Raw genomic sequence first — 24,635 nt, 5'->3', positions numbered from 1 at the left:
GTCGGTCGGTCTGTCAGTCTGTTTGTCGCTTCCGGTTTTGCTAGTTTAGGCACTTCCATGTATGCTAGGACGATGAAATTTGGCAGGTATATCAGGGACCAGTCCAGTTTAAATTAGAAATAGTAGTTTCCCCAATTCGACCATCTGGGGGGGGGCAGTTAATTTTGATAAACGAAAAAAAATGAGGTATTTTTAATTTACGAACGGGTGATCGGATCTTAATGAAATTTTATATTTAGAAGGATATCGTATGCCAGAGCTCTTATTTTAAATCCAAACCGGATCCAGTGACATTGGGGGGAGTTGGAGGGGAAACCTAAAATCTTGGAAGACGCTTAGAGCGGAGCGATCGGGATGAAACTTGTGGTAAAAATAAGCCCAAGTACTATATACGTGATTGACATAACCGGAACGGATCCGCTCTCTTTGGGGGAGGGTTAGTTCTGAAAAATTAGAAAAAATGAGGTATTTTTAACTTACGGAGGAGTGATTGGATCTTAATGAAATTTGGTATTTAGAAGGATCTCGTAAATCAGATCTCTTATTTTAAATCCCGACCGGATTTAGTGTCATTGGGGGGAGTGGGGGGATGTAACCAGAAATCTTGATAAACACTTAGAGTAAAGAGATCAGGATGAAAGGTGGGAAGAATAAGGACAAGTCCTAGATACGTGACTGACATAACTGTACTGAATCTGCTCTCTTTGGGGGAGCTGGAGGGGATATTAATTCCAAAAAATTGATGTATTTTTTAGTTAAGAACGGGTGACTGAATCTTAATGAAATTTAATATTTAGAAGAAACTCGTGTCTCAGAGCTCTTATTTCAAATCCCGACCAGATCTGGTGACATTGGGGAAGGTTGGAGGGGGGAACTGGAAATCTTGGAAAACGCTTAGAGTGGAGAGATCGGGATGAAATTTGGTGGGTAGAATAAGCAAATGTCGTAGATACGTCATTGACGTAACTGGGCCGGATCTGCTCTCTTTGAGGGAGTTAAGGGGGAGGGTCCAGTGCTTTGGTTAGTTCGGTGCTTCTGGACGTGCTAGGCCGACGTCAATTGGTAGGTGTCAGGGACCTTCAAAAATTGACTTGATAAAGTTGTTTCCCCGATTCGACCATCTGGGGGGGGCTGAAGGGAGAGGAAAAATTAGAAAAAATGAGGTATTTTTAACTTTCGAGTGGGTCATCGAATCTTAATGAATTTTGATATTTAGAAGGACCTCGTGTTTCAGAGCTCTTATTTTAAATCCAGATCAGCATTAATTCTCCTTTTGAATTAATCTATTGATTCTTAGAATTTTGCTAGAGCTCATGCCATATGAGCTCCTGGCTCTTGGCTCTTCCGACCTCATCACAAGTGCCGTATTAATTCTTAGCTCTTGTCTTTTTAGTGTGTTTTTTTCTGGACTTTTTTCTATTGTGGGCAGGCGCTCCAATCATAAAATATGGTTTACCTTAATTCCTAATGGCCTTTTACTGTTTTGCGTCAAATTAGGCGTTTGATCTGTAACTCTCCGCTTTTTCGTATCTAAAGATTTTTTACTCTAAAGTATTAGTTTTCTTGTGGCACTTGCTATTTACCAAGTTACATAGCGATCGCAATTTGTGTCTGTTGGTCTGTCAGTCCCGGTTTCGCTAGTTAGGGCACTTCCAGATAAACTAGGATGATGAAAATTGGCAGGTGTATCAGTGACTGGACCAGATTAAATTAGAAATAGTCTCTTCCCCGATTCGATCATTTGGGGGGGCGGGGGATTGGAGGGATGGTTAATTCGGAAAAATTAGAGAAAACGAGATATTTTTAAGTTATGAACGGGCGATCATATCTTAATGAAATTAGAGGGACCTTGTGTCTCCGAGCTTTCATTTTAAATTCCAATCGGATCCTGTTAGATTGGGGAGGGATTGGAGGGGAAAACCGGTAATCTTAGAAAACGCTTTGGGTGGAGAGATCTGGATGAAACTTAATGGGAAGAAGAGACAAAAGTCCTAAATACGTGATTGACATAAATGGACCGGATCCACTCTCTTTAGAGGAGTTGGAAGAGGGGTTAATTCGGAAAAATTAGATAAAATAACTGGATCTTAATGAAATTTGATATTTAGAAGGGCCTCGTGTCTCAGAGCTCTTATTTTTAATCCTGACCGTCTACGGTGACATTGGGGGAGTTGGAGGGGGAAACCGGAAATATTGGAAAACGCTTAGAGTGGAAAGCTTAGGATGAAACTTGGTGGAAAGAATATGAACAAGTCCTAGATATGTGATTGACATAACCGGACCAGATCTGTTCTCCTTGAGGGGTTGGGGATGGGGGGGGGGGTAATTCGGTTGATTCGGAAAAACTAGAAAAATTAGGTGTTTTTAACTCACGAACGGTGTTCGGATCGTGATAAAATTTTATATTTAGAAGGACTTCATGTCTGATAGATCTTATTCCAAATCCCGATCGGATCCGGTAACATTGGGGGGAGTTGGAAGGGGAAACCTAAATCTTGGAAAACGCTTAGAGTGGAGAGATCGGCATGAAACTTCGCGGGAAAAATAAGTAAAAGTCCTAGATACGTGATTGGCATAGTTGGACTGGATCAGCTCTCTTTGCGGGAGTTTGGGGGGGGGGAGATTTCCAGTGCTTTGGCGAGTTCGGACGATGAAAATTGGTAGGCGTGTCAGGGACCTGTCCAAATTGACTTAAAAGTCGTTACTTCGATTTGACCGTCTTTGGGGGAGTAGGGCTGGAGGGAGGGGAAACCGTGAAAATGGAGATGTGTTTATTTTACGAATAGAGGATCGGATCTTAATGAAACTTGATATATAGAAAGATATTATGTCTCAGATACTCCATTTTCAGTTTGGATCGGTTCCGGGGCCATAGAAGGATGGAGGGGGAAACGAAAATCTTGGATACCGGAAATCTTGGAAAACACTTAGAGTGGAGAGATCGGAATGAAGCTTGATGGGACGAATAAGCACAACTTATAGATACGTGATTGGTATAACTGGGCCGGATTCACTCTCTTTGGGGGAGTTGGGGGTATTTCTAGTGCTTTGGAAAGTTCGAGAGTAAGCACAAGTTATAGATACGTGATCGACACAAGCGGACCGGATCCGATCTCTGTTGGGGACTTGGAGGGATTTATAATGTTTTGGCTAGTTTGGGGCTTCTTGACGTGCTAGGATGATGAAATCAATAACTCTAGTACCGAGTCTGTTTTTAGGTTCTGACCTCGTCACAGGTGCCATATTAGATTTTGGCTCTGGTTTTTTAAGTAGAAGTTAATCAAATTCATTTGGGTTTCTTTTGATTTATCGTCCGTAGTTCCCACCGGGAACCGATTAAAAGTTTCTGTAAAGATTCGTTGCTATTGTTACATTGCTAACTAGCAACCAACATCATTTAATTCAATTTTAGCAGTTTAACCTCGGTAGCTTTTATTTCAGATGATACTTTTTTAATTGGTTCAGTTTAAAGCTTAATCCTCCTGTACTTGGGCTATTTTATGGTGAAAATAAAGCTATGTTTATCATTTCTGTGGTTACTACGAAGGAAAATACATCGTCACTCATTAGTAAGTATGACGACCATAGACCCTCAAGGTCCAAACTGGCGGTGGTGACCTCGGTTTTGTGGCCCTTTGGCCGGGAAGTACAATGTGGGCTGGGCGCCAGCCGTCCTGTGCTTTCACAAACCCTTCCTGTTAACCCTCCCCAGATGGTCACTTATAGACTCGCCAATTTTCAATAGACGATTGACTTTGTGTGTTTTGGCAAGTGACAAGGGGGATTAGTGGATGAGAGGCTTGGTTTACTGTGTCGTGCATTGTAATGATTTTTCTTTGTCATCTGGTGCCCATTCATTTAATAAATCGATAGTTCAAACATGCTCTTTCTGTTTGTTACGTGCACATTCTTGTTTTATTGCAAAACTAGTTATCTAAGTCTGCGTCTGATATCACCATTGATTGTTATACTTTTGGTGGAATACTTTTTCTGTTTTACGTGGTATCCATTGTGATAATGAATTTGAGCTATAACTCATTTAATGTATGCATATAACAAGTAACAATATATTGTTTTACCAGCGGGACAAGTTATATGTTATGCAAAAGATCTTTACTACCAATAACGGCCTTAAGTTTTTCTAGTTTCATGTTTTCTCCTAAATATTGTTAAGATAAATGAATTTCTACATGTAAGCAAGTAACATTTGAGCCTTTCGACAAATGGGAAAATCTTTAGTAATTACGTACGCCACTTCACCTCACTGAACCCTCTCTGAAACTTGGCATTATAAGTCAAGTAACAGCATTTGAGGGAACCCCTTGGGAGATCATCCTTAAAAAAGGAGAAATCTCTCGAGAGTATGGCAAAAGTAGCATTTTCTACGTTTTACTCTCCCTCCTCATGCCCCCTTAGGAAAACAGTAAGCTCTTGCATACCCCTCACTCCTCTCTCTCCCTCTCCAAGATAGAGTGAAATAGCCCCATTATTGGTATCTCTTTTCCACACCTTTGATTTCTCTTTCTTAAAATGGCAATTATTATAAAAGAGATGCAAATATGAGCTAACATTCTTTTTTTTAGGTGGTGTTGCGAGAGAAACTGAAGTATGGGATCCATTTTTGTAAGTCTATCGACACAGACGATTATGCGAGAGTCATACTACCTCCAGATGCGCTGTTAGAACCATAGCACTGTCTTGAACCCGATACGCATTTTAACATGTCGTTTATATACTTGGAATTTTCTATTTCCTTTTTAAACATGCTTATACTAGAAGAAAACAAAAGTTATTCAGGCTGAGAGAATTAGAGACTCTGGTAATGTTCTTATTGAAGAAGATAATTAAGGATTTTTGGGCATCTAAAATTCGTGTTTATAATTGTTATTTAACTTTTAGGTGTTTTAATTGTCAAATGAAATAAAATGTTGAGATTATTTATTCGTCAAATATCAAATGCTAAAGATATTTAATGTACATTAAAATATCCTACATATCCTCAACTTGTATTGGAGATTAGCAGGTTAATTTGCAGTTTTAAGCTAGAATTCTTTGTTTGATTGCTACACTTGAACTAGGCCTGGATTTACCAATAGGTCAACTAGGCCCGGGTCTAGTGGCTCAATGCCAAGGGGCGAAATAAATTATCAGTGAGTGATTTCTTTTTTCTTAGCAGAAACTGGACTGATGTGATTTATAGTCAAAGTGGCAGATATACTGCACCGCCGCGCTGCCTATTCACAGAAAATTATATTAAAACTGCACAGGAATTCCATGGCCCCTTAAAAACTTTCAGATGTCTCCCAAGAATTGCAGCTGAAAGTTCGGTACCACTTCTCTCTTTCTTTACTTTGGCTCATCAGATATGTTCTGCTCAGTGGTTCCCCTATCTCCTAGTTTTCGGAGATTCCCCCGAAAATGTAGCAAAAAAGGCAGCAATGCTCAGGTTTAGGAGCGTCAAAGCTTTAAATCTGGCCCTGTCTGGAACACACTTAAAATGTCAAAAAGGATTAATGGAAGTTAAGGTACTAATAAACTTCACCGATGCGTTGAGCAAACTACTCTTCTGATCCCTTATTAAAAATGAAGGAAATCAGAAGCTCTTGCTTATTATCACTGTGAGTGAACTGAATGATTTTAAAAGCCCAAATACTTAAATAAGCTATGTACAAACTTTAACTAGACGGTACAAAGTTTAGATGTTGATGCAGTAATCGTCTACTGAAAATATGTCCAAATCCTTCACGTTTTAGCTCACTGGAACAAAGCAAAATTTGCTTTTAGGCAGTTTTTATCAATTTGGTTTCAAAGTGGCTCAACTCTTACTTTCTCCAGAAACTACTGAAAATCAGCAAACATTTTTGAAAGTTATGTCTGTATCAAGTTCCATTAATTGAGGTTCAAATGGATCTGTAACTGAAACAAAAAGCTTAAACATTTGGCATCGTCTAATTGAAAGCATCATCACCAATAATATACTGCCCCATTTGAATATCATCTTTGGTCAGTTTTGAACTTTATGTATATAGAGGTCCTGCTTAGTGCTAATTGGTTTCCAAAGATAAATCAGAACAAATTCCAGTTTGACTCGATCTGATTCACTTATGCGAATCTGATTCAAAGATTCGAGCAGTCGAAAATATCTGAATTTGACACAGTTTTTATAGAAAAAATCTTGAAACTTTCCAAGATCTTCTTGCAAGGGGATCAAGACAAGAAAGATTGAAAATAGAATAGTCCCAGAAAGTAAAATATACTCCCAAGATCTTTAGAAAAATCTAAAAAGCCACAGACAAATTTAAGTAAGACTAAATTTGATAAAACTTATATATTTTAAATCAGCATAAAAATCAGATTCTTTTGATGTATCTATTAGTATCAAAATCTCATTTTTTTAATTTTCGTTTACTATTGAGCCGGATCGCTCCTTACTACTGTTCGTTATCACGAACTGTTTGATGAATTCATAAAATATAAACAATACTGTTTTATAAACAATTGAATATATAAACTTTTGAATTTATAAACAATACTGTTTGATGAGTTATGAATTCATGCTCAGATGTTAAACGAACATTTTCTTCCGCTAATAGAGATAAATTGTTTTTTATCATTTTTGACTCAATTTCAACAGTAGCTATTCTAGGTTTTAATTCGTAGACTTCCTTTTGGGAGGTAGCAACAGAATTCTTAAGGTGTGAATTTAAGATGTATTGTGCATAAAGTCTCAACTTGATACGGTAAGCCGTTCCAAAGGTACAGCTAATACACCCTTTTGACAGTTTATGTGCACATAGTGTGTTTTGATGTAGTTCAACTTTCTCTTTCAAATTTTGATTTAAATACCCTTTACCTTGGCTGTACTTGCTACAGAAGCAGTAGTTGTGGCGGTAATAGTAGTAGTAGTAACGTGGAATGTTTCCTTTTTGGTCCACTCATCCTGCTTATCATTTACTGGAAGTTTTAAATTGATACACTCAGTTATTCATGGTTTACGCGCTTTTGACAACCCGTATACCCATAGCGTGTTTTGATTTAGTTTAACACTCTACTCAACACTCTTTAAAAGGTTCTGCTGAACGCTCTTCGTCTTTCTGGACGCTAAAGGTCAAACACATCCATCATTCTTGATTACAATTAAAATATGTTAACAATGGGTGAATTGCATTACTAACAGTTCTTGTCCCTAGGGGTGTGCTGATAGGGGGAGGGGCTGACATCCCAAGAGACAAAGATAATGAATCTTTCATCTAGGTTGAAAAAAATGGCTATCTCAAAATTTTTAATGGTTGTGTTTGGGAATACATGGGCGTGGGAGGGGGTCTGGCTGCCCTTCAATTGCTTTTAACTCTTAAAAAGGGCACTATAACTTTTAATATCTAATCAAATGGACTGCGTCTGAAATTTCTACGACAAACATTTCTATACGGAGTGCCTTGGTGAAAAAAAATTATACATTGTGCACATATCATTCTCTACTGAGGCAGCACTTAAAGCACAGACAACATGCAATCTCTTTAAATTATATGCAATACTCGCCTGCTTTCAGGCATACAAAAGGAAAACTTACATTCCCTGCTCTGATTGTCAGAAACCAGCTGAATGTTTAAATTGTAAAAGATCTCAGGAGACAAAACATGCCTTTAGTTTTCAGCCACTTGCTGCGTTACACAGACATTGGATTAGTTGGATGTCAAAATAAAAGCATAAAGAGCTGAATTTGTTTTGCTATAGAATGACATTCCAATAGTGAAAACGAGACAAAAAAAAGTTCTTACTTCAATTTATATTTAATTGTTTGATGCCGTTTTTGTGGCACTATGTGCCGCAAAATATTACACAAAATTTATAAATTTACACGAAAGTAATACCAACAGTGTATTACAGCTTTTTAAGATGTTTTCAAACAGTTCGTGGTAAAGAAATGTTAATAAAGACCGTGTTTTCCGAATAGTAGCCGAAAACTGAAGAAAGAAAGGTTCGTAAACAATGTAAACATCAAATAATCTCCAATCTATACTGATTCCTAATATGTCTATTGTTACCCACCAGAAGTTATGAGCCTGACGAAATTTAAATGATTTTCAAATTCGGGAAAAACACCCTAAAAAGAGAGTGATAGGGATGAAAATTACATTACCAAATTATGAATATCAGAGAGCTCCTATTGCAGAGGCTTGAATCCCCTATCTACAAGCCCAAATATTTCATGAAGTCTGTTAACTCTAAACGACAAAAAAACTATTCAGTATGTTGTGAGGAAACCTGCCCCTAATCCACCCACTTTGTCCCATAAACTTGATGTTTTTCTGCCTATGCTTTTTTCACCTTTTGCTTTGAAGCATTGAAAATGCTTTTTTCAAATATGTCAAACGATTTTATTTGTGAGAACAGAAGAAAAAGTAAGGTTCTGCACTTAATTAACAAGCAATTAACTCATAATTGAAGGTGCTTGAACAGTAAGGATTGTATTTGAAATATCTTCATCAAATCTGAATTACATTCAAAAGCTTTTCAAACAGAACTTCGTCTGCGTCAAACGATCTGGAATGTTTCTGCTGCTTAAAAGCTGTTGTTTCTTTTCAGATTAAATAAAAAAAAACAAGTTATTTTAAATGAAAGTAAGGAGCAACATTAAAACTTAAAACAAACAGAAATTACTCCGTATATGAAAGGGGCTTTTCCTCCTCAACGCGTCGCTCTTTACGCTAAAGTTTGACTCTTTCTCTTAACTCTATTTTTAAAACAGTAAGAAACTTTATCGTAAAGAGCGGGGCGTTGAGGAGGAAAAGCCCCTTTCATATATGGAGTAATTTCTGTTCGTTTTAAGTTTTAATGTTGCTCCTTACTTTCATTTAAAAAACTTGTTTTTTTTATTTAATTTCTGGGCGTTTTGAATTAATGCATGTTTTGATCTTGGCTCTCCGCACATAAATAATTAAAGCGAAAGTTGCATATTCGTTAATTGCAATTAATCAGAAGATTTTGAGGAAAAAGGAGCGAGGGAGGAGGCTTAGTTGCCCTCCAAGTTTTTGATTACTTTAAACAGCAACTAGAACTTTAATTTTTTACAAACGTTTTCATTGGTAAAAAATATACGTAACTTACGAATTAACTTACGTAACGACCTTCTATATTCGTATGTTTTTATTGTGTATATGAGGGGGTTCAACCCTCGTCGATACCTCGCTCTTTACACTAAAGCTTAGATTTTTTCCCAATACCTTAAGAATGACCTCTGAATCACAAAGGCCGTAGAATAAATAGTTGAAATTACTAAAAATACGTTAGCGTAAAGAGTGAGGTATAACGAGGAGGTAAACCCCTCATATGCGTAATAATTTTTATTCGTTTTAAGTTTTAATGCTGCTCCTTACTTTCAGTAGAAAAAACTTTTCATATTTATTTTTCCATTGCTTTTTCAAATTATGCTAGAAAATCCTGCGCCCCCTTCATTGAAATTATCTTCCCCCATGAGAAGTTTCTCCATGGAAATATCCTCCCACGTAACCCCCCCCCCTCAACTCTCCCCCCTAAACCAAAAGAAATCCCCCTGAAAACGCCTGTACACTTCCCAGTAACCATTACTATATGTAAACACAGGTCAAAGTTTGTAACTTGCAGCCCCTCCCACTGGGACTGCGGGGGAGAAAGTCGTCCCTAAAGACATAGTTATTAGGTTTTTTGACTATGGTGAATAAAATGGCTATCTCAGAATTTTCATCCGATGACTTTTGGGAAAAAATGAGCGTGGGAGGGGGCCTAGATGCCCTCCAATTTTTTAGGGCACTAGAACTTTTAATTTCCGTTAAAATGAACCCTTTCGCGACATTCTAGGACCACTCAGTCGATACGATCACCCCTGGGGAAAAAAACAAACAAATAAACACGCATCCGTGATTTGTCTTCTGGTAAAAAATGCGAAATTCCACATTTTTGTAGATAGGAGCTTGAAACTTCTACAATAAGGTTCTCTGATACGCTAAACCTGATGGTGTGTTTTTGGTTAAGATTGTATGACTTTTAGGGGGTATTTCCCCTTTTTTTAAAATGAAGTAAATTTTATCAGGCTCGTAACTGTTGGTGGGTATAACTAAACTTGATGAAACTTATATATTTAAAATCAGCATTAAGATACGATTCTTTTGATGTAACTATTGGTATCAAAATTCCATTTTTTAGAGTTTCAGTTACTATTGAGCCGAGTCGCTCCTTACTACTACAGTTCGTTACCACGAACTGTTTGATATCAAATGATAATATAGGAGGTTGCCTTTTTCCAATCATCTACCTTGATGCTAAAATCTTAAAGTTTTTGGACAATACACCTCCTTCAAATTCAACTTCCTTTGTGTTTCAAGAGTCGTTCTTAAAGAATTGTAACAAAAAATTTTAACTTTAGCGTAAAGAGTCAGGGTTGAGGAAGAGCTAACCACCGTCATATACACGGTAATATCGGTTCGTCCAAAGATTCAATGCTGCTTCTTACTTTCGATCCAAAAAAACTTTTTTTTTTTATTACATTTCCTTTCAGACCATTCTTCAAATCATACCCGGAAGTTCACTTCTCTTCTCCCTCAAACTTCTCAAATAAAACTCCTCCGAAAGTTCTTGTCCCCATGGAAACTCCTCTTGCGGAGAATTCTCCACTCCCTAAAAAAGAATTCCTTATATTTCCCAAAAATAGATGCTATGTGTGAATACCGGGTATTTTGTGTAACTTACCGCCCTTTCCCTACGCACTACAGAAGGTTATGTCCTTCCCAAAGGTATCGGACCTTAGTTGACCTCTAAACTATGTTGAATCAAACGACTAGCTTAAGAAATTGGTTGGATGTCTTTGTGGTACAAAGGGGTGTAGGAAAGAGGCTAATTACCCTGTAATCTTTTTGATCATGTGAAAAGGGAGCTAGAACTTTTCGTTTCTATTCAAATAAGTGCTCTCCTAATCTTCTATGAACATTGCTTTGATATGATCATCCCCGCAAAAAAAAACAAAGCAGGGCTCTAGAATAGATAATAAAATTAATGTTAAGAAGTCTAAGTCACTAAGGACAGGAATAAACGAAGATGAAAAGGTGACGTTAGGCGATACTTAAATGATTAAGGGAAAAGCTTCACTTTAGTATTCCCTGGTAGTATTTTTAGTAAGAACAGTGGGTGCAGTGAAAATTTAAAATGTAGATTAACAGAGGTCCAGGGTAGTTTCTCACAGTTGAAAGAAGTTTGGAAGACTAGGAAGATAAGTCTACCAACCGAGTCTAGCATATTGGAAGCTACAGTGACGACATTAGTGAAATATGGTTCTAAAGCATGGGTACTCCGAAAAACGATGGAAGATTTTCTAGATGTTTTCCAGAGAAATTGCCTACGGATTGTTTTGCCAACTCACTGACCATACTTCAAACAGTAGTCTCTACGAAAAGTTTGCTTCAATCCCGCTTTCTTGGGCTATAATAAAAGATAGGTTGAAATGACTAGCGCACGTTCTGTGAATGAAGAATGATGGATCACCAAAGATTATCCCTTTCCAACTCTCTACGGCTGAACGAAAAATTGGTCGTCCTCGATTGAGGTGTGAAAATACCGTAAGGGAAGATTAAAGAAAAATGCGAGATTCCTAGATGGGTGTGAAGAGGGAGGCTTTGATTAGATTGGGATGGAGAAGGATCGTGCGTAGCCATGTTAGCCTCAGGTGGATTGGTGCTGCGATTAGCTGTTAGATGCGGTACTGTTTTAAAAGAAAATAAATACTTACTACAAATGTGCATTCTATGAGGCAAATTGTAAATTGCTATCTTGGGATAAATTTCCCATGAACTAAAAAGAAAGAAAAGGAACCTCAATTCATATGACTTGGAACGGAAATATTTAAAAATTCTTAAAAAATACTTCCTCTAGAAAGTGCACGGCAATCTTTAGGCCGCTTCTACATTCGAGTTTTCTGGAAAACTGGGACGGAAACTGGAAAGCTGGGTTGTGTAGACTGCTGCTGCCGTTCCATTTTCCCATTTCTGTGTACGGCACAAAAACATACCGAAAATGGTCCGGCATGCGAAAAATCAGGAAGTGAAGACGGTTTGTTCCGTTTTATGGGAGTCTAATCAAGCAAGGTATTTGAGAATAAATCCGTGGGACTCTCAGGAATGGTCGAATAAAGAAACTTTTCTGCTAAGTGAAGTTTGGAAAATGCCATTTTGCAATTAGTATTTTGACGTTTTTCCTCTCTGTGAAGAGTGACATCAAAATTTATATTTGGCAACCATAAACTTTGAGACTTCAAAATTACGACATGAAGATAGTTTTTGATTTAATAACGACTGAGTTTGTTATATGGGTGATTGCTGCCATTGTTTTGGCGATATGGACTGCATACTACCTAAGGAAGCCGTTATCGTTTCATGATAAACATGTCTTTGTAAGATTCCTTATTACCTAGACTTCCTGGCTCTGCAGGTTCTTGCCTGAATTTTTTCCTTCCGATTGGATAATAAGCCTTTTGGTAAATGCACAGTTGGGACTGTTGAGAAGGAAACACTATGAAATTTTTGTAAAACAAACATCAAATAATACTTAGCCCATGCCTATTCATTTTTCATTGTATTATATGTTTCTTGATTTTGTCAATAAACAATTAATTTAATTTATTGGTACTAAGTTGAAATAAAAGAGTGACATGAGAGAATGCACAGAAAACATATAACTTAAGCTATACGTTTACACATTAAGGGGAGGGTAAGACTAAGTAGCCCTAAGTATTTTAGGGCTTTTTAATTTTTTTTTATAATTATTATAGTGCTGCTAAAAGCCAACCCTTTTTGCTGCTAATAGCTTACCATTTTGATTCAGATGAAATTCTAGGGTAGAATTCTTGGAAACTGTTTAGTTTCATCACAAGCTGTCTAAACTGAAAACTATGCTGCAAGGCAGCATATTTTCTATAGTATAGTACTTAAAAATGCTAATAGTAAAAGTGCATCCATTTCTGGTTGACCAGGGGAAACTAAAAATATGTAGGGCAGGGTTTTGAAGCTGAGGAAAAAGTTGGAGTTGTACAATATGAATGTAATTATATTTTAAATAGGCTACTAATTCCAGGTATCACTGGTAATTTCTGTATGGTAGGAAGTCAAAAGATAATTAAAAAAACTTATGCAACCATTAATGTGAATATCTAAAATCATTCACTTTCAAGTTTAAACTAGTCAGCTGTTCAAACAAAACTAACATCCAATTTTGCTTATAGTAACATTATGTATAGAGCAGAGCAAATTAGTCCATGAGCCCTGCAGGCAGCAGGTCAAGGTCTGTATTCTGATTGGTTGAATTGTTAGTTGATGTTGATGACGAACCTTTTGGTGATTGGTTAAGCCTTGTTTGTTTTCTTGATGATGTTTTATCACTGTGACCCTATTTTTGCCAGAAATTACAGGTAGTCCAGGGAAGAATCTGTGGTGTTAAAAGTTTGAGGGGAGGATATTTTAGTTTTATGTATGATTTATTTTTTTGAATTACAGCATTAAGCTAGATTATGATGATTGGATATTGTTTCTGTGTCATTATTCATTCATATTTTCCATCCCCAACATTTCCCTTGGCTTCAAAACCATACCCACTTTATGCATTTTAGTCTTGTTGAAGAGGGATTTTAGATAGCTAAAAAATGGATGTGCATCTTTAATAATGACAAAGAAACAATATTTGATCATCAGAAATTTGCTATGTGCAGTAATATGCATTTTAGACAGCTTGTGATGAAACTAAACAATTACCAGATTCTTGGCTAGATGAGGGACATATTACTGTCAAACTGGTTGAGCAAGGTAAATGAAGCTTTGAGGAATTAATCCAGGGCCTTATTTTGCACTCCAGGAAGATCTTTTAGGCTACTATACAACTTTTTCCTTATTTATAAGTGCTTAGAAGATTAACTTAAAAGATGGGTTAGTAATTTTTTTCTGTTACTTACCTAAGTAAAATGTTAACACACCAGTCAGTGCATATTTTTATGATCTTTCCACATACAAGGGTACTTACCTTTTTCCTAAAAAAAAAAAATAATTAATTTTGAGCTGTTAAGGTGATTTCTTGTTCCCTATTATTTTCCAGTAATAAATGAGGTGTTTAGATGTTCTTTTTGGGAACCTCAGGTGAGGTTAAAACTTCAACATGTTTTGTGTATATCCTAAGGAATGTTGTAAGCTAGCTGGTAACTCTGACATAGAAGGCAAGGGGGAGGAGGTGGTAAGATCAAGATATAAGGAATGGGAAAATCAAGTGGTTCAAGATGTTCTCTTGAAAATTAAACATGCTAGCTACCCATTGGTAGATAAGTTTTAGATAATTTAGATTAGAAATTTATTTCAAAAAAATCTGTATCACAAGCCCACAAAAGGCCAAATTCAGACTTTAGAGTTGACAAATCACATGGTTGCACTAAAAATAGAAAGAAAATGCTAAAAACAACAAGAGGAACAACAAGAATGAAAAATCATAATAAATAATCAATTATGAGTCAATAATTAAACTATAATAAGTCAATTAAAAATTAAAAAGATAAAAACTCATCAAACTAAACTTTAAGAAACAAAAGTCAGAAAAAGAATTAAAAAAGACATAAAAAAAGGGGGAATAAGCAAATAAATACAAAAAAATATATATATATATATATATATATATATATATATATATATATATACCCACATATATACACAAACATACATACACATATAAATTAAAAGGGACACTAAAAAAGTGTCAATAGTTTAACTGCATTAACTGGTCAAAAAAAGGGGGACAAAAATAAGTGAATAAACACACAAAAAGAACAAAATATAAAATATATAAAAAAATAAAAAGGAAACAAAAACAAAGGAGGGAGGAGAACAAGCAAATAAGTACAACAACCTGGGCAGCACATCAGCCAATAAAAAAAGAAGAAACAAAAAATAGAAACTAGTGGGATTTTATATTCATTTTTTCTTTGATGAAGGGGACAAAAGTTTTTTGAAAAAAAATATATTGAAGTTATGCAGCAAATGGGGGACTAAATAGGGATGGGGTCAGAAACAGCTTGAGGCGGCTGTAATCTGGATTGGGAGTGATGTTTGGGGAAAATACTTGTCATCCAAGGGTTTGTTATTGCATTTTTGGCAAAACAGAGGCACAATAAAACCCTCCTTTTTTCAAGGGTTTCCAGACTAGGTTTTTTTTTTAGGTTTGTATTGCACCTTGCCTTCTTTGAAAATTATTTGTAAGGCTCTTTTTTGGATTGATTAAATTTGTTCTAATTCTTGAAAGAGATACCAGGGTGCCAAACTGGACAAGCATATTCATGAAGCAGGTGGACAAAAGATGTGCAAATCCTTAAGGATTGGGAAGGGGGATGCTAAATTTATTTAGGAGCTTAAAGAAGGCAATTGACACAGACATTCTATGGATGATGTCTTTAATGTAGATATTCCACTTCAGATTTGAAGAAATTATGATGCCAAGTAGTTTAAATGAGGACACAGAAATTTCAGGTGGAATCAGATTAAGAGAACAGGGTAAGGATTTTAGGAAACAAATGAGTACTATCATGGACTTAGAAGGGTTTAGTATTATGTCTAAGTCCAAGGCCCCATCTCCAATTTCATTGAGGGTACTCATAGGGTTGCTTATTAAATTTCTGAAGCAAGTTTCAACAACTGTTAGGTCAGGAAATTCCTTCACAAGGCAACAAATCATTACTGAAAAAAGGGGGGACTTAGGAGAGTACCAGGGTATGCCATTGTGGACAGGAAGACGATTTGAATAATGATTCTGGTATTTGACAACCTGTGATCTATTTGTTAAGACGGAGGCAACCAATTTCACCCGTAAAGGATCAATATTGAACTTGCTGACAAGTTTGTCAATTAAAATGTTGTGGTTAACAAGGTCAATTGCTCTCTGAAGGTCAATAGATATTAAATTTAGCCAGGAATTATGCTTTTTGAGGATGTGGACAATAAGGGAAACAAGGTAGTGGGAAGTAGAAGTGGATTTTAGATTCCCAAATTGCCTCAGGTCAGTAAGAGGTAGGATTTTTTTCTTTAGCCAATCTGCAAGGAATCCTTCATAAAGTTTTGAGAAAATAGGAATAAGAGTAATAGGAAGAATGCCTTTAAAACCAGGCTTTTCATTTTTCTCTTTCCAAGGGATTATGAAACCCCGTTTCCACATTGTTGGAATTCGTCTCCAGACTTTGTAATCTCATTAAGCAGGACAGACAAGGGCTTAAAAAGGAAGTCACCAAAGCTACTAATAAGAGGAAACAGGATGTCCAAAGGACTAACACTTGGTTTTCTTAGTTTTTCAATTCTTCTCTCTATCTCAGATGGGAAAAGAAGGGGATAGAGCTCCTGTTGGTGATTGGTCACCCATTGCTGGAAGGCTCTGGACAATGATAGCAAGGAATTTGTTTAGATTATTGGCAGTAACAGTTGGGGGCTTGGGTAGGTTGAAGTTAAGCTACTCAAGCCTCATGCTACTCAGCTTTTTAACCTCAGAATACCAATTTTTTGGTTTATTAGTGAACAATTTTTTGAGCTTATTTTTATAGTATGATTCTGCCAATTTACAAATTTCTCTTTTAATTGACTTTCTTAGTTTATTGGCTTCATCCAGTTTACCATTTTTGAACAGCTTCAATTTGGTTCTAATTGGTGTTTTATAGTTTGATTAATAATTTATATAGTTTGATTAATAATCCCAAAGCAGCAAAGGGCAAGGTCCTTCTCCAAACCTTGGACTGATCCTGTTAAGCAGCTGATAATGGCAGAGTCTGTGTTGCAGTTGTTGTCTGGGCTTTCGGGCAGCAAGTCTGGTGGACTTGATGGAGTGACAGCAAATCACATTTCCCTGATTCATTTGTTGACACTGCTCTTTGTTGGTTTCCTTAACCACTAGTATGTTTCAGATTCCCTTACTGAGGTTTGCCTTTTTCCTATTCCAATATCAAATGCTGGTGATATGGCATTGTTAAGCAATTACAGATCAATTGCTCTAGCAGCTGCCATCTCAAAACCTTTTGAAAATGTCTATACTCTTTGATAATACCCTAGACTGATTCATTGCATTATCAATTGGGGTTCAAAGAAGGATCTTTGACAGAGCTCTGTGTGTTTATCCTTAAATCTGTAGTGCAGTACTTTTGGCTTTTTTCTAGTCCTGTGTTTGCATGCTCCATTGAAATCTTTCTGGCGTTATACCTCTCACGAATGTCACAGCAGGCACACTGTTCCTGATATCCTGTGCAATAGTCAACCAGTTGCTGATCCTGAGCTGAAAGTTGAAATTTTGAACCAACAATTTGCATCTGTTTTTTCTTCTGATTCCAGTATTGTTTTTCCCCCTCCTCCCATATATGATGTATCACATACCATGGAGCCTATTCTGATAAATGATTCAATAGTTCTAAAAGAACTTGTGTCACTCAAATTGAATAAATTGGCTGGACCAGACTGCATTCATCTTTGCATCCTCCATGAATGTTGAACAGTCTTGTGTCAAGCTTTTTCCTGATTGTTCAAGTTATCATTAAAACTTTCGAGATTACCTCTGGATTGGAAAACAAAGAGTTTTGAAGACTTCATAATTTTCAGAGGTTTTCTTTTTCCTGTAACAATTCCATGCTTAACATTTTCTATTAATTAGCTTACTTGTTTTTGTATTTAAAAAAGGGAGACTTTTGGCCTGTTTAGCCCCAAAAAATTCTGGTGCATGACATTCCAGGATGCAAAATCACAGTTTTCACATTAGACCAACTCTACTCAATATCGTTGGTGATAAGCTGTTCCCAGTTGATGTTGGCAAGTCTTTCAGAGACTAATTTGTAATTGAAATATTTTTGCTGCTTGGAAGAGGGTTGTTTAGTATGCAAACAAATCTATGAAATAATTCCAGCAGGGTTGCTGTTACCAATGGGTGTGGTTATTTCATATTTAAAAAGAAGGTCAGGATTGCTTAGAATAACCAGGTCAAGAATGTTGGAAACTTGCCCTTTCCTGAAATGAGTTGGTTTTGAAATTGTCAGACAGAGGGAATTATCAGAGATGGCAGTCAAAAAAGGAGAATATCTAGTTAAAAAACCAGATCCATCAATCCATTCGATTTCAGGAAGGATAAAGTCCCCCAGATGGACAAGGTCATAACTTGCAAAATTTGACATCAGTGATAACATAGCAGCCAAATGAGATTCAGAGTCTAAAACAGTACCCACTACAATTGAGATTGTTTCATTATGTATTTTTTATCTAAACAGACTCAATTCCACCAGTAGTAAGAGAATTAAAGTGAATGAGACTACAACCTTTAACACACTCCTCTCTGAAAAAGTGGGGAATTCAGGCTAGAAAAGAGTTAATAACCATTGATTTGGATTTCACCAGGTGAAACAGCTGACAAGGTGTTTGAAGGTGCAACTTCTGTATTGCTCCAACATCCATCTCTACCATTAATATACCAATGAAAGTTCATTAGGGAGGCTATCAACATTGGAACTAAGTAACTTCATTCCTTAAGAGGTAAGCATTTGAAAGGATGCAGGACGAGTACAAGCAGGAACCAAAAACTAGGAATATTGTTGGATACAGTGCTGTGAAATAACAAAGAAGAAACGTAAGTGAGCAAGTTAATGCAGAAGAAACATAGAAATAGAAGCAAAAGAAAGGTCAGCATCAGACAAATAAACCTTATTATGAACACTGTAAGGCAGTTGAGAGGCAGGATTAGATGGTGCAAGACTACAATCACTTAAATAATTTACTGGGATAGAAGGAGGCAGAGTTATCTATGGAACATTGGAGTAGTCAGGGGGATTGCTCCAGCTGGCAAGTTTTTTTTAGCATTGGCACCCTTACAAATTATCAAGTCCACTTCTCCATTGGCTTTTTGGCGTTTCTGGAAAATCTGACAAACATCATTCTTGGTCAAGAGGCTAGAGGAAGTTTAGACAGTTCTATAGTCACTTTGGAAGCCACTAGGTCCTGGACAGTTGACACAGAGCATACAGATTGAAGCAAATTTTCTATGTGCGATTCTCTTCTTGCAATAGTACTGACCTGGGCAGAAATGTCACTTTTACATCAGTCTTCAGCTGGGAAAGGGCTAGGGATAATTGACTAATTGTAGCAAATTCCTTTTTTAGACCTTCCCTGGAAATTTTCAAGGTATTATCCATGACAGAAGCTAGCTTTGCTATCATAGCCTGCTCATTACTAGGGGGAGGAGGAGGGCTAACTTTAAAGGCTGGGAAGGACCATGTACGTGTAAGAGACAGCATTATTTTACTCAACAGTTTATATTCACTAGGGGACAGGTCTAAACATTCAACACAAATCCATTTTTCACAAATGTCACACTTAATGGTTGAAGACTCCTCATTCAGTTCAGTAGTATGCGCAGCACATTTATCATGGTCTTTGCCTGGGCTGATATGTTTGTGTTTGTCCATGTTGAGCATAGTAAAATACTAATAAATAAATACCTCTCTGTAATAAACTCACAGCTGTCATTAAATTAGAGACTTGGAATTAAGGTAAATGCTTCTTAGGAATTGTGGTAGATGCTTGGATCAATACCTATATATAATAAAACAAAAAAAAAGATTTGCAAATTAAAATATTCAATTGTAAATAGGTCCCAGGATTTGATATACAATTAAACTCATAAATAGTATTCTCATACAATTATTTTCACTGTAAAGAAAATGCCATAATATCAAGAGTGTGTCACCATTAGGCTCCCCATTCAGGACTTGTTCTAAATAATATGGTTAATGCTGTAACATTTGCACCCCAACCCTTCCTAATGGGGCCAGGTAAATAGCACAAGACTATATACAGAAGTTCTGAAGAAAGTACTATAATATTCAAAATTCTTATATTTTAAATTGGGCCTAAAAAATATATTGGCCAGTCGATATGGGGGTTAGTATCATTACTCGATATTGGAAAGAAATATTTGATATTGGTATTTTATATTATGTGCAACTTATCCAGAAGATGGTGCCAGATATTATCCATTAATTGTTGCTTGTCCAGTCTTGGGAGGCAGAATTACCAGCTAAGAGAGCAGAAAAGGTGAGTCAAATGAAGTCAAAGTGTTGTCAATGCACTCGATCTAGCAATGTTCAAAATGTATGGTGAGTTCAGGAACGTCCAGCCACAGAAGTTGTTCTTGTTTGCTTCCTGGCTCCCAGATATAAGCACCTACCATCTAAATCAAGAGGCACTCGGTAATACTAAAAGGTGGCTGTAAGAAGAAACATTGAATCAGGAATTGGAAAAAACAAAATTAGCCACTGCTATAGATGAGGAGAAAAAACCAAAACTAAGGAGAGTAGGTACAGCAAGTTTGATTGACTGCCCGTTTGATAATATGCTTACAACTTCAACAAGTGAGGAAGAAGAGTCAGCAGATAGTATTATTTGGGAACTGAAAGGTATATGAGTGAGGCTGTCACTGACAGGAAAAAAGCTGCCTGTTGAAGTGGTTATTATGAATTACAGTGAATTATTACATACACACACAGTGAATTATTGAGGCTATTTTTTGGTGTGTAATAGATCTGGGAGCAACGTTTGATCATGGGCAGAGAATGCAGAGTTTAAACGGTTTTTCAAAAGGTTTTTTTCCAGAGGGGAATTTATCAGCAGATTATGTTAGTATTCTATTGGTATGATACTGGTATATGGGTATTAAACCCAAAAATCCATATCCATTGGGCCCTAATTATAATATGCAGAAAACTTCTATTTATCAGCAAGTGTTTGTCACTAGCCAAAATATTTGGGGAAAGAGAATAGATTTTGCTAACTCGCTGATCTCTTTTTCAACTATATTGTCAAACACAATTCTTTTCATGCCACCACTTTTTTCTAACCCCACTGGCATGGCCTAAAGAAGAATGGCTTCTTGCATTGTTTCACTGTAAGAAACACTTGCACAACTAAAATGGTCACCTAGCAAGGGTGCTTTGACCATTGCTTGAAAGTTCTTGATGCTTAAACAGGAATGTATAGTAAATCTTAAAGTTTACTTTTCAGTATCACCTAGCAAGGGTGCTTTGACCATTGCTTGAAAGTTCTTAATGCTTAAATAGTATTGTATAGTAAATCTTTGAAGTTTGCTGTTCAGTATTGATAAAAATGATATTTTTAATATCTTATAGGTAAGTTTTTTGCCTATGCACTTGTCCATGGCTGTAACCTTTGTAGAGATCATCACCCATTGATGTAGCCTTCTTTTATCCAAATTTTTCATAGAGACAATTTTCCCTGTTTGCAATTTTTTCTGGAACCACACAAATCTTCTTATTGACTAGAATAGTTTTTGATGGTTTGGGAAGCGGAGTAGGTAATAACTTGACCTCATGGAAAAAAACTTGTTTGAAAATATTTGCCAGGCTCTTTTACAATTATATATAGCAGAAAATCCTGCTATTAAAATATCATACCATGTAAGATTAATCAAAATATTAGTTGTCATTCTTAATCAGCTTCAAATGGTAATTATTCCTCACTTTGCAGTTTTTTTCATAACATGATTTTAAATTTTCGTCTACTATTGGCTAGGGTTGTTTTTTTACATTTTTTTCAGCTATAAAAAAATGGAATGGTAAGAAAGCAGAATTTTGTCACCATTAGACCTGCCAATTTAAAATTAACTACTTTACTTACATTTGCAAGATTATCTCAAATTAACCTAGGCTTAATTTGTGCGCACTTGAATTTGGCTTAAAATATTTCTTGAAAGAAAATGCAGCTTAATTATTAATTCCAGAGAAACTTTGACTTTAATCCAACAACATTGAAAGTTAATTATACCATTTACCTAAGTTTTAAATTACTTCTTAATGAAGCCGCCAGACACTACACAGTTTGTTGACAAGTGTAAGGCTGAGTGTAAATAGAAAGAGTAGTTCTTCTCTTCTCTTAGCTGAACTTCTCTTTTGTTGCATCATGATTTTCAAACCAATTCTCAGTGGTTTATTTCCAATGTTATTTTTTCCTTTTCATAACAATCACTTTAATTATAAACCCTGTAAAAGCATTTCGAAGATTGTTTGATTTTATCTTAACCAAGTCTATGTTGGCAGATTAAGGAAATCAGAACTCTTAAACGAACAGATTATATAATCTTTGATAGCTTGGGTGGATATATTAAAGAATCAACAACTTTGTTCAGTCTCACTTAGCTCTTTTTAGGGAAGCATGACGTCTGAAAATAAATGGTGTTCATGATTATTGACTCATTGCATTGTCTTGTTTTTGGTTCATGAAATGGATTCCCTAATGAAGGGGAACATTCTGCAAGGGTAATTTTCTGGGGGGAAATCTCATATGGGGGGGAGGGGGGTCCACATCGTGAGAATTTTTTCGGGAGATGAGAGACTTGTCCACCTGGGGAATTTTTCAGACACTATAAAATTTATAAAAATGATCATTGTTAACACACAGGGAGGAATTTTCCACTGAGGGAGGGTGTCCACAGGGGGAGTTTTCCTTGAATTTCTTTTTGTTTGAAATTTTAGCAACAAGAGACTGTCAAAAACTGTTTACTTAGTTGTTCATTTTATTTCTGTTCATTTTGGTTGTATTTATTTATTCATAGTAATATCTGTTATTATTCAGTTTTACATGATTATTTAGTTTAACTTCACTTTCTTTCAGGTTTTATTCATTTATCCACAATGATTATTATTTGTTTTAGATTGACTTGTCTCATATAACTTTTTTTGCTGCTTTTGATTTTCAGTTTGCTCTGTGCTTATTTTATAGGAAGACTTTTTTTTTATTCGTTCCTCTGAAAGAAATTATTGTGGATTCTCAGAAAACTACAGCAACTGTCACTACAGATCAGCTAATACATGAATTAGAACTTAATTCATGAATAAACTGAAAATGAGTGGAGCTAATCTAAGGTTTGTGATTTTCACTTTGAAAACCTTGAAAAGAACAAAGTTGATTGACTTTGTTCATAAAAATAAATGAAAAGCAATAGATGAGCCGGGAAGTCAACGAATTTATCGTTGCAACCTCGTCAAAGACAAATACAGCCCATTGTAACAAAAGTAGACTGGAACTCTTAGAAATGGTGTCGGACTGAAACAAAAAGTATACCATTACAATTGCCTTAGCCAAGAGCCCCATTCAAGTAACTTCCCGTCCCTTAGCTTGAACAACAAGGGAAATCTATTTACTTAAACTTCATGGGAAATCACTTTTTGCCGTGGTTTGTTAAGGAGCCCTTCATATGTTAAGTAAAAATATTAAATTGTACAATTACGTTAGATTTAAAGGGAGAATAAGCTTGTAACATAAGCCACTTCCATGAGGATGAGCGAAATTGTGCTACAACACGTGAAAAAACTAGAAAACGAAATACAATTGAGGAAAAAAAAAACTGATTTAGGATTTAGACATGAAAAATAAATGTTCAAATTATTGCCTGTTGAACTAAAATCTTTCCTATTGAAAATTTGTCGTGACCTACTTTAAACATTTCCTCTGTTTTTTTCACAAATGTACAAAGCACTTCCCATTCAATACCAGTACCAATTGTTCCAGGCAGTTGAAACATCTGTAATATTTGACAACTTAGCTAATTTAGATTATGCAAGCAAATATTTCGCTAAATCTAAGAAGAATATGGTATATTCCTGAAAAATTAAAGACAAAGATGCAAGTACTCAAATACAAAAGCGTCAGACTTTAAAAATTTACAAAACAAGAAACCTAACTTCATACCACGAGGAGATGGGAGAAACAAATTCTGCCTCTAAAAAGAAAGAAAAAAACATAAGTTGATTTTCAGTGCTATCAAGATTTTTTTATCATAAGCACTCTTTGAGAGCATAATAGAATTTTTTTCTGTAAAAGAGCCAGTGGGGGGTCTAGTTGATGACAAATCTGTGTTTGAAAAATGTTCAAAATTTTTTTGTAATAATGCTGAAATATCAGCACTATTAGAATTTAAAGCTTTGTTTATGTCATCTTTTTTTCTTTTGTAGGCGTTTTTCGAAATTCTGATGGGCGCCCATCAGAATTTTCTGTTGGTTCCATCAGGAAGTTCCTGAAAAACCCCTAAGTTCATTTCCCCTATAATTCCAAAGTTATATTACGTCATACATGTAACGTCCAAATAGATAGTATTAACTTAAAGCCTAATTCTCAAGGTGTTCTACATGGATATTCGCCATTAACCCGGATAGACAGTTTACCCTAGAAATCTACTCTAGGAAAAAGCAACAAAATACCGCGGATTGTTAGTTTAATATACATATACTGATATTTATTCATTAAGGTTTTGATAATTTTTTATTTATTAAAAATAAAAAAAAAGTGGAAACATTTAAAATGTATTTTGTTTTCAGTAAAGTGCAAATTATGTTTTGGTCTGGATAAGGCATGAGGGCTGTCAGCGCTACTCATGTTAATTTTTGCTCTCTTTTGAGTTTGACTCTATTATTTATTGTAATTTTTGTTCATTTTGGGCTTCATTTGTTTATTTATTGTGATTTGTCGTAGTTTTACGTATGTAAGATTACTGGACTTTACTTTTGTTCATTTTTGGTATTACTTTTCTTTGAAAACTTTTCAAGTGGAAAA

The 24,635-nt window shown here is 35.9% G+C and overlaps 2 protein-coding genes across 3 annotated transcripts in view; both read left to right on the top strand.

The window, feature by feature from the left end:
- The window catches only part of LOC136027197 (probable E3 ubiquitin-protein ligase HERC2), a gene marked incomplete in the record, with an annotated part of 290,251 nt that extends 285,314 nt beyond the window's left edge, over window positions 1–4,937 (top strand). The window contains 1 exon segment of the mRNA XM_065704213.1: window positions 4,584–4,937. Within this exon segment, the coding sequence (XP_065560285.1) occupies window positions 4,584–4,691 (108 nt within the window).
- Window positions 4,938–12,251: 7,314 nt separating this feature from the next.
- LOC136027195 (3-ketodihydrosphingosine reductase-like) overlaps window positions 12,252–24,635 on the top strand; it is a 50,096-nt gene continuing 37,712 nt past the window's right edge. The window contains exon 1 of one of the 2 annotated variants that reach the window (XM_065704211.1): window positions 12,252–12,418. In XM_065704211.1, coding sequence (XP_065560283.1) covers window positions 12,293–12,418 — 126 coding nt within the window. In that variant the 5' untranslated portion in view covers window positions 12,252–12,292. The remainder of the gene's footprint in view (window positions 12,419–24,635) is intronic. The other variant, XM_065704212.1, reaches the window with a different exon arrangement.

Source organism: Artemia franciscana, chromosome 5 (genome assembly GCF_032884065.1).
Source record: "Artemia franciscana chromosome 5, ASM3288406v1, whole genome shotgun sequence".
In the NCBI taxonomy this organism is placed as follows: Eukaryota; Metazoa; Arthropoda; class Branchiopoda; order Anostraca; family Artemiidae; genus Artemia; species Artemia franciscana.
Note: the sequence above shows the minus strand (reverse complement) of the source record. Positions and strands in the feature narration are given on the sequence as shown.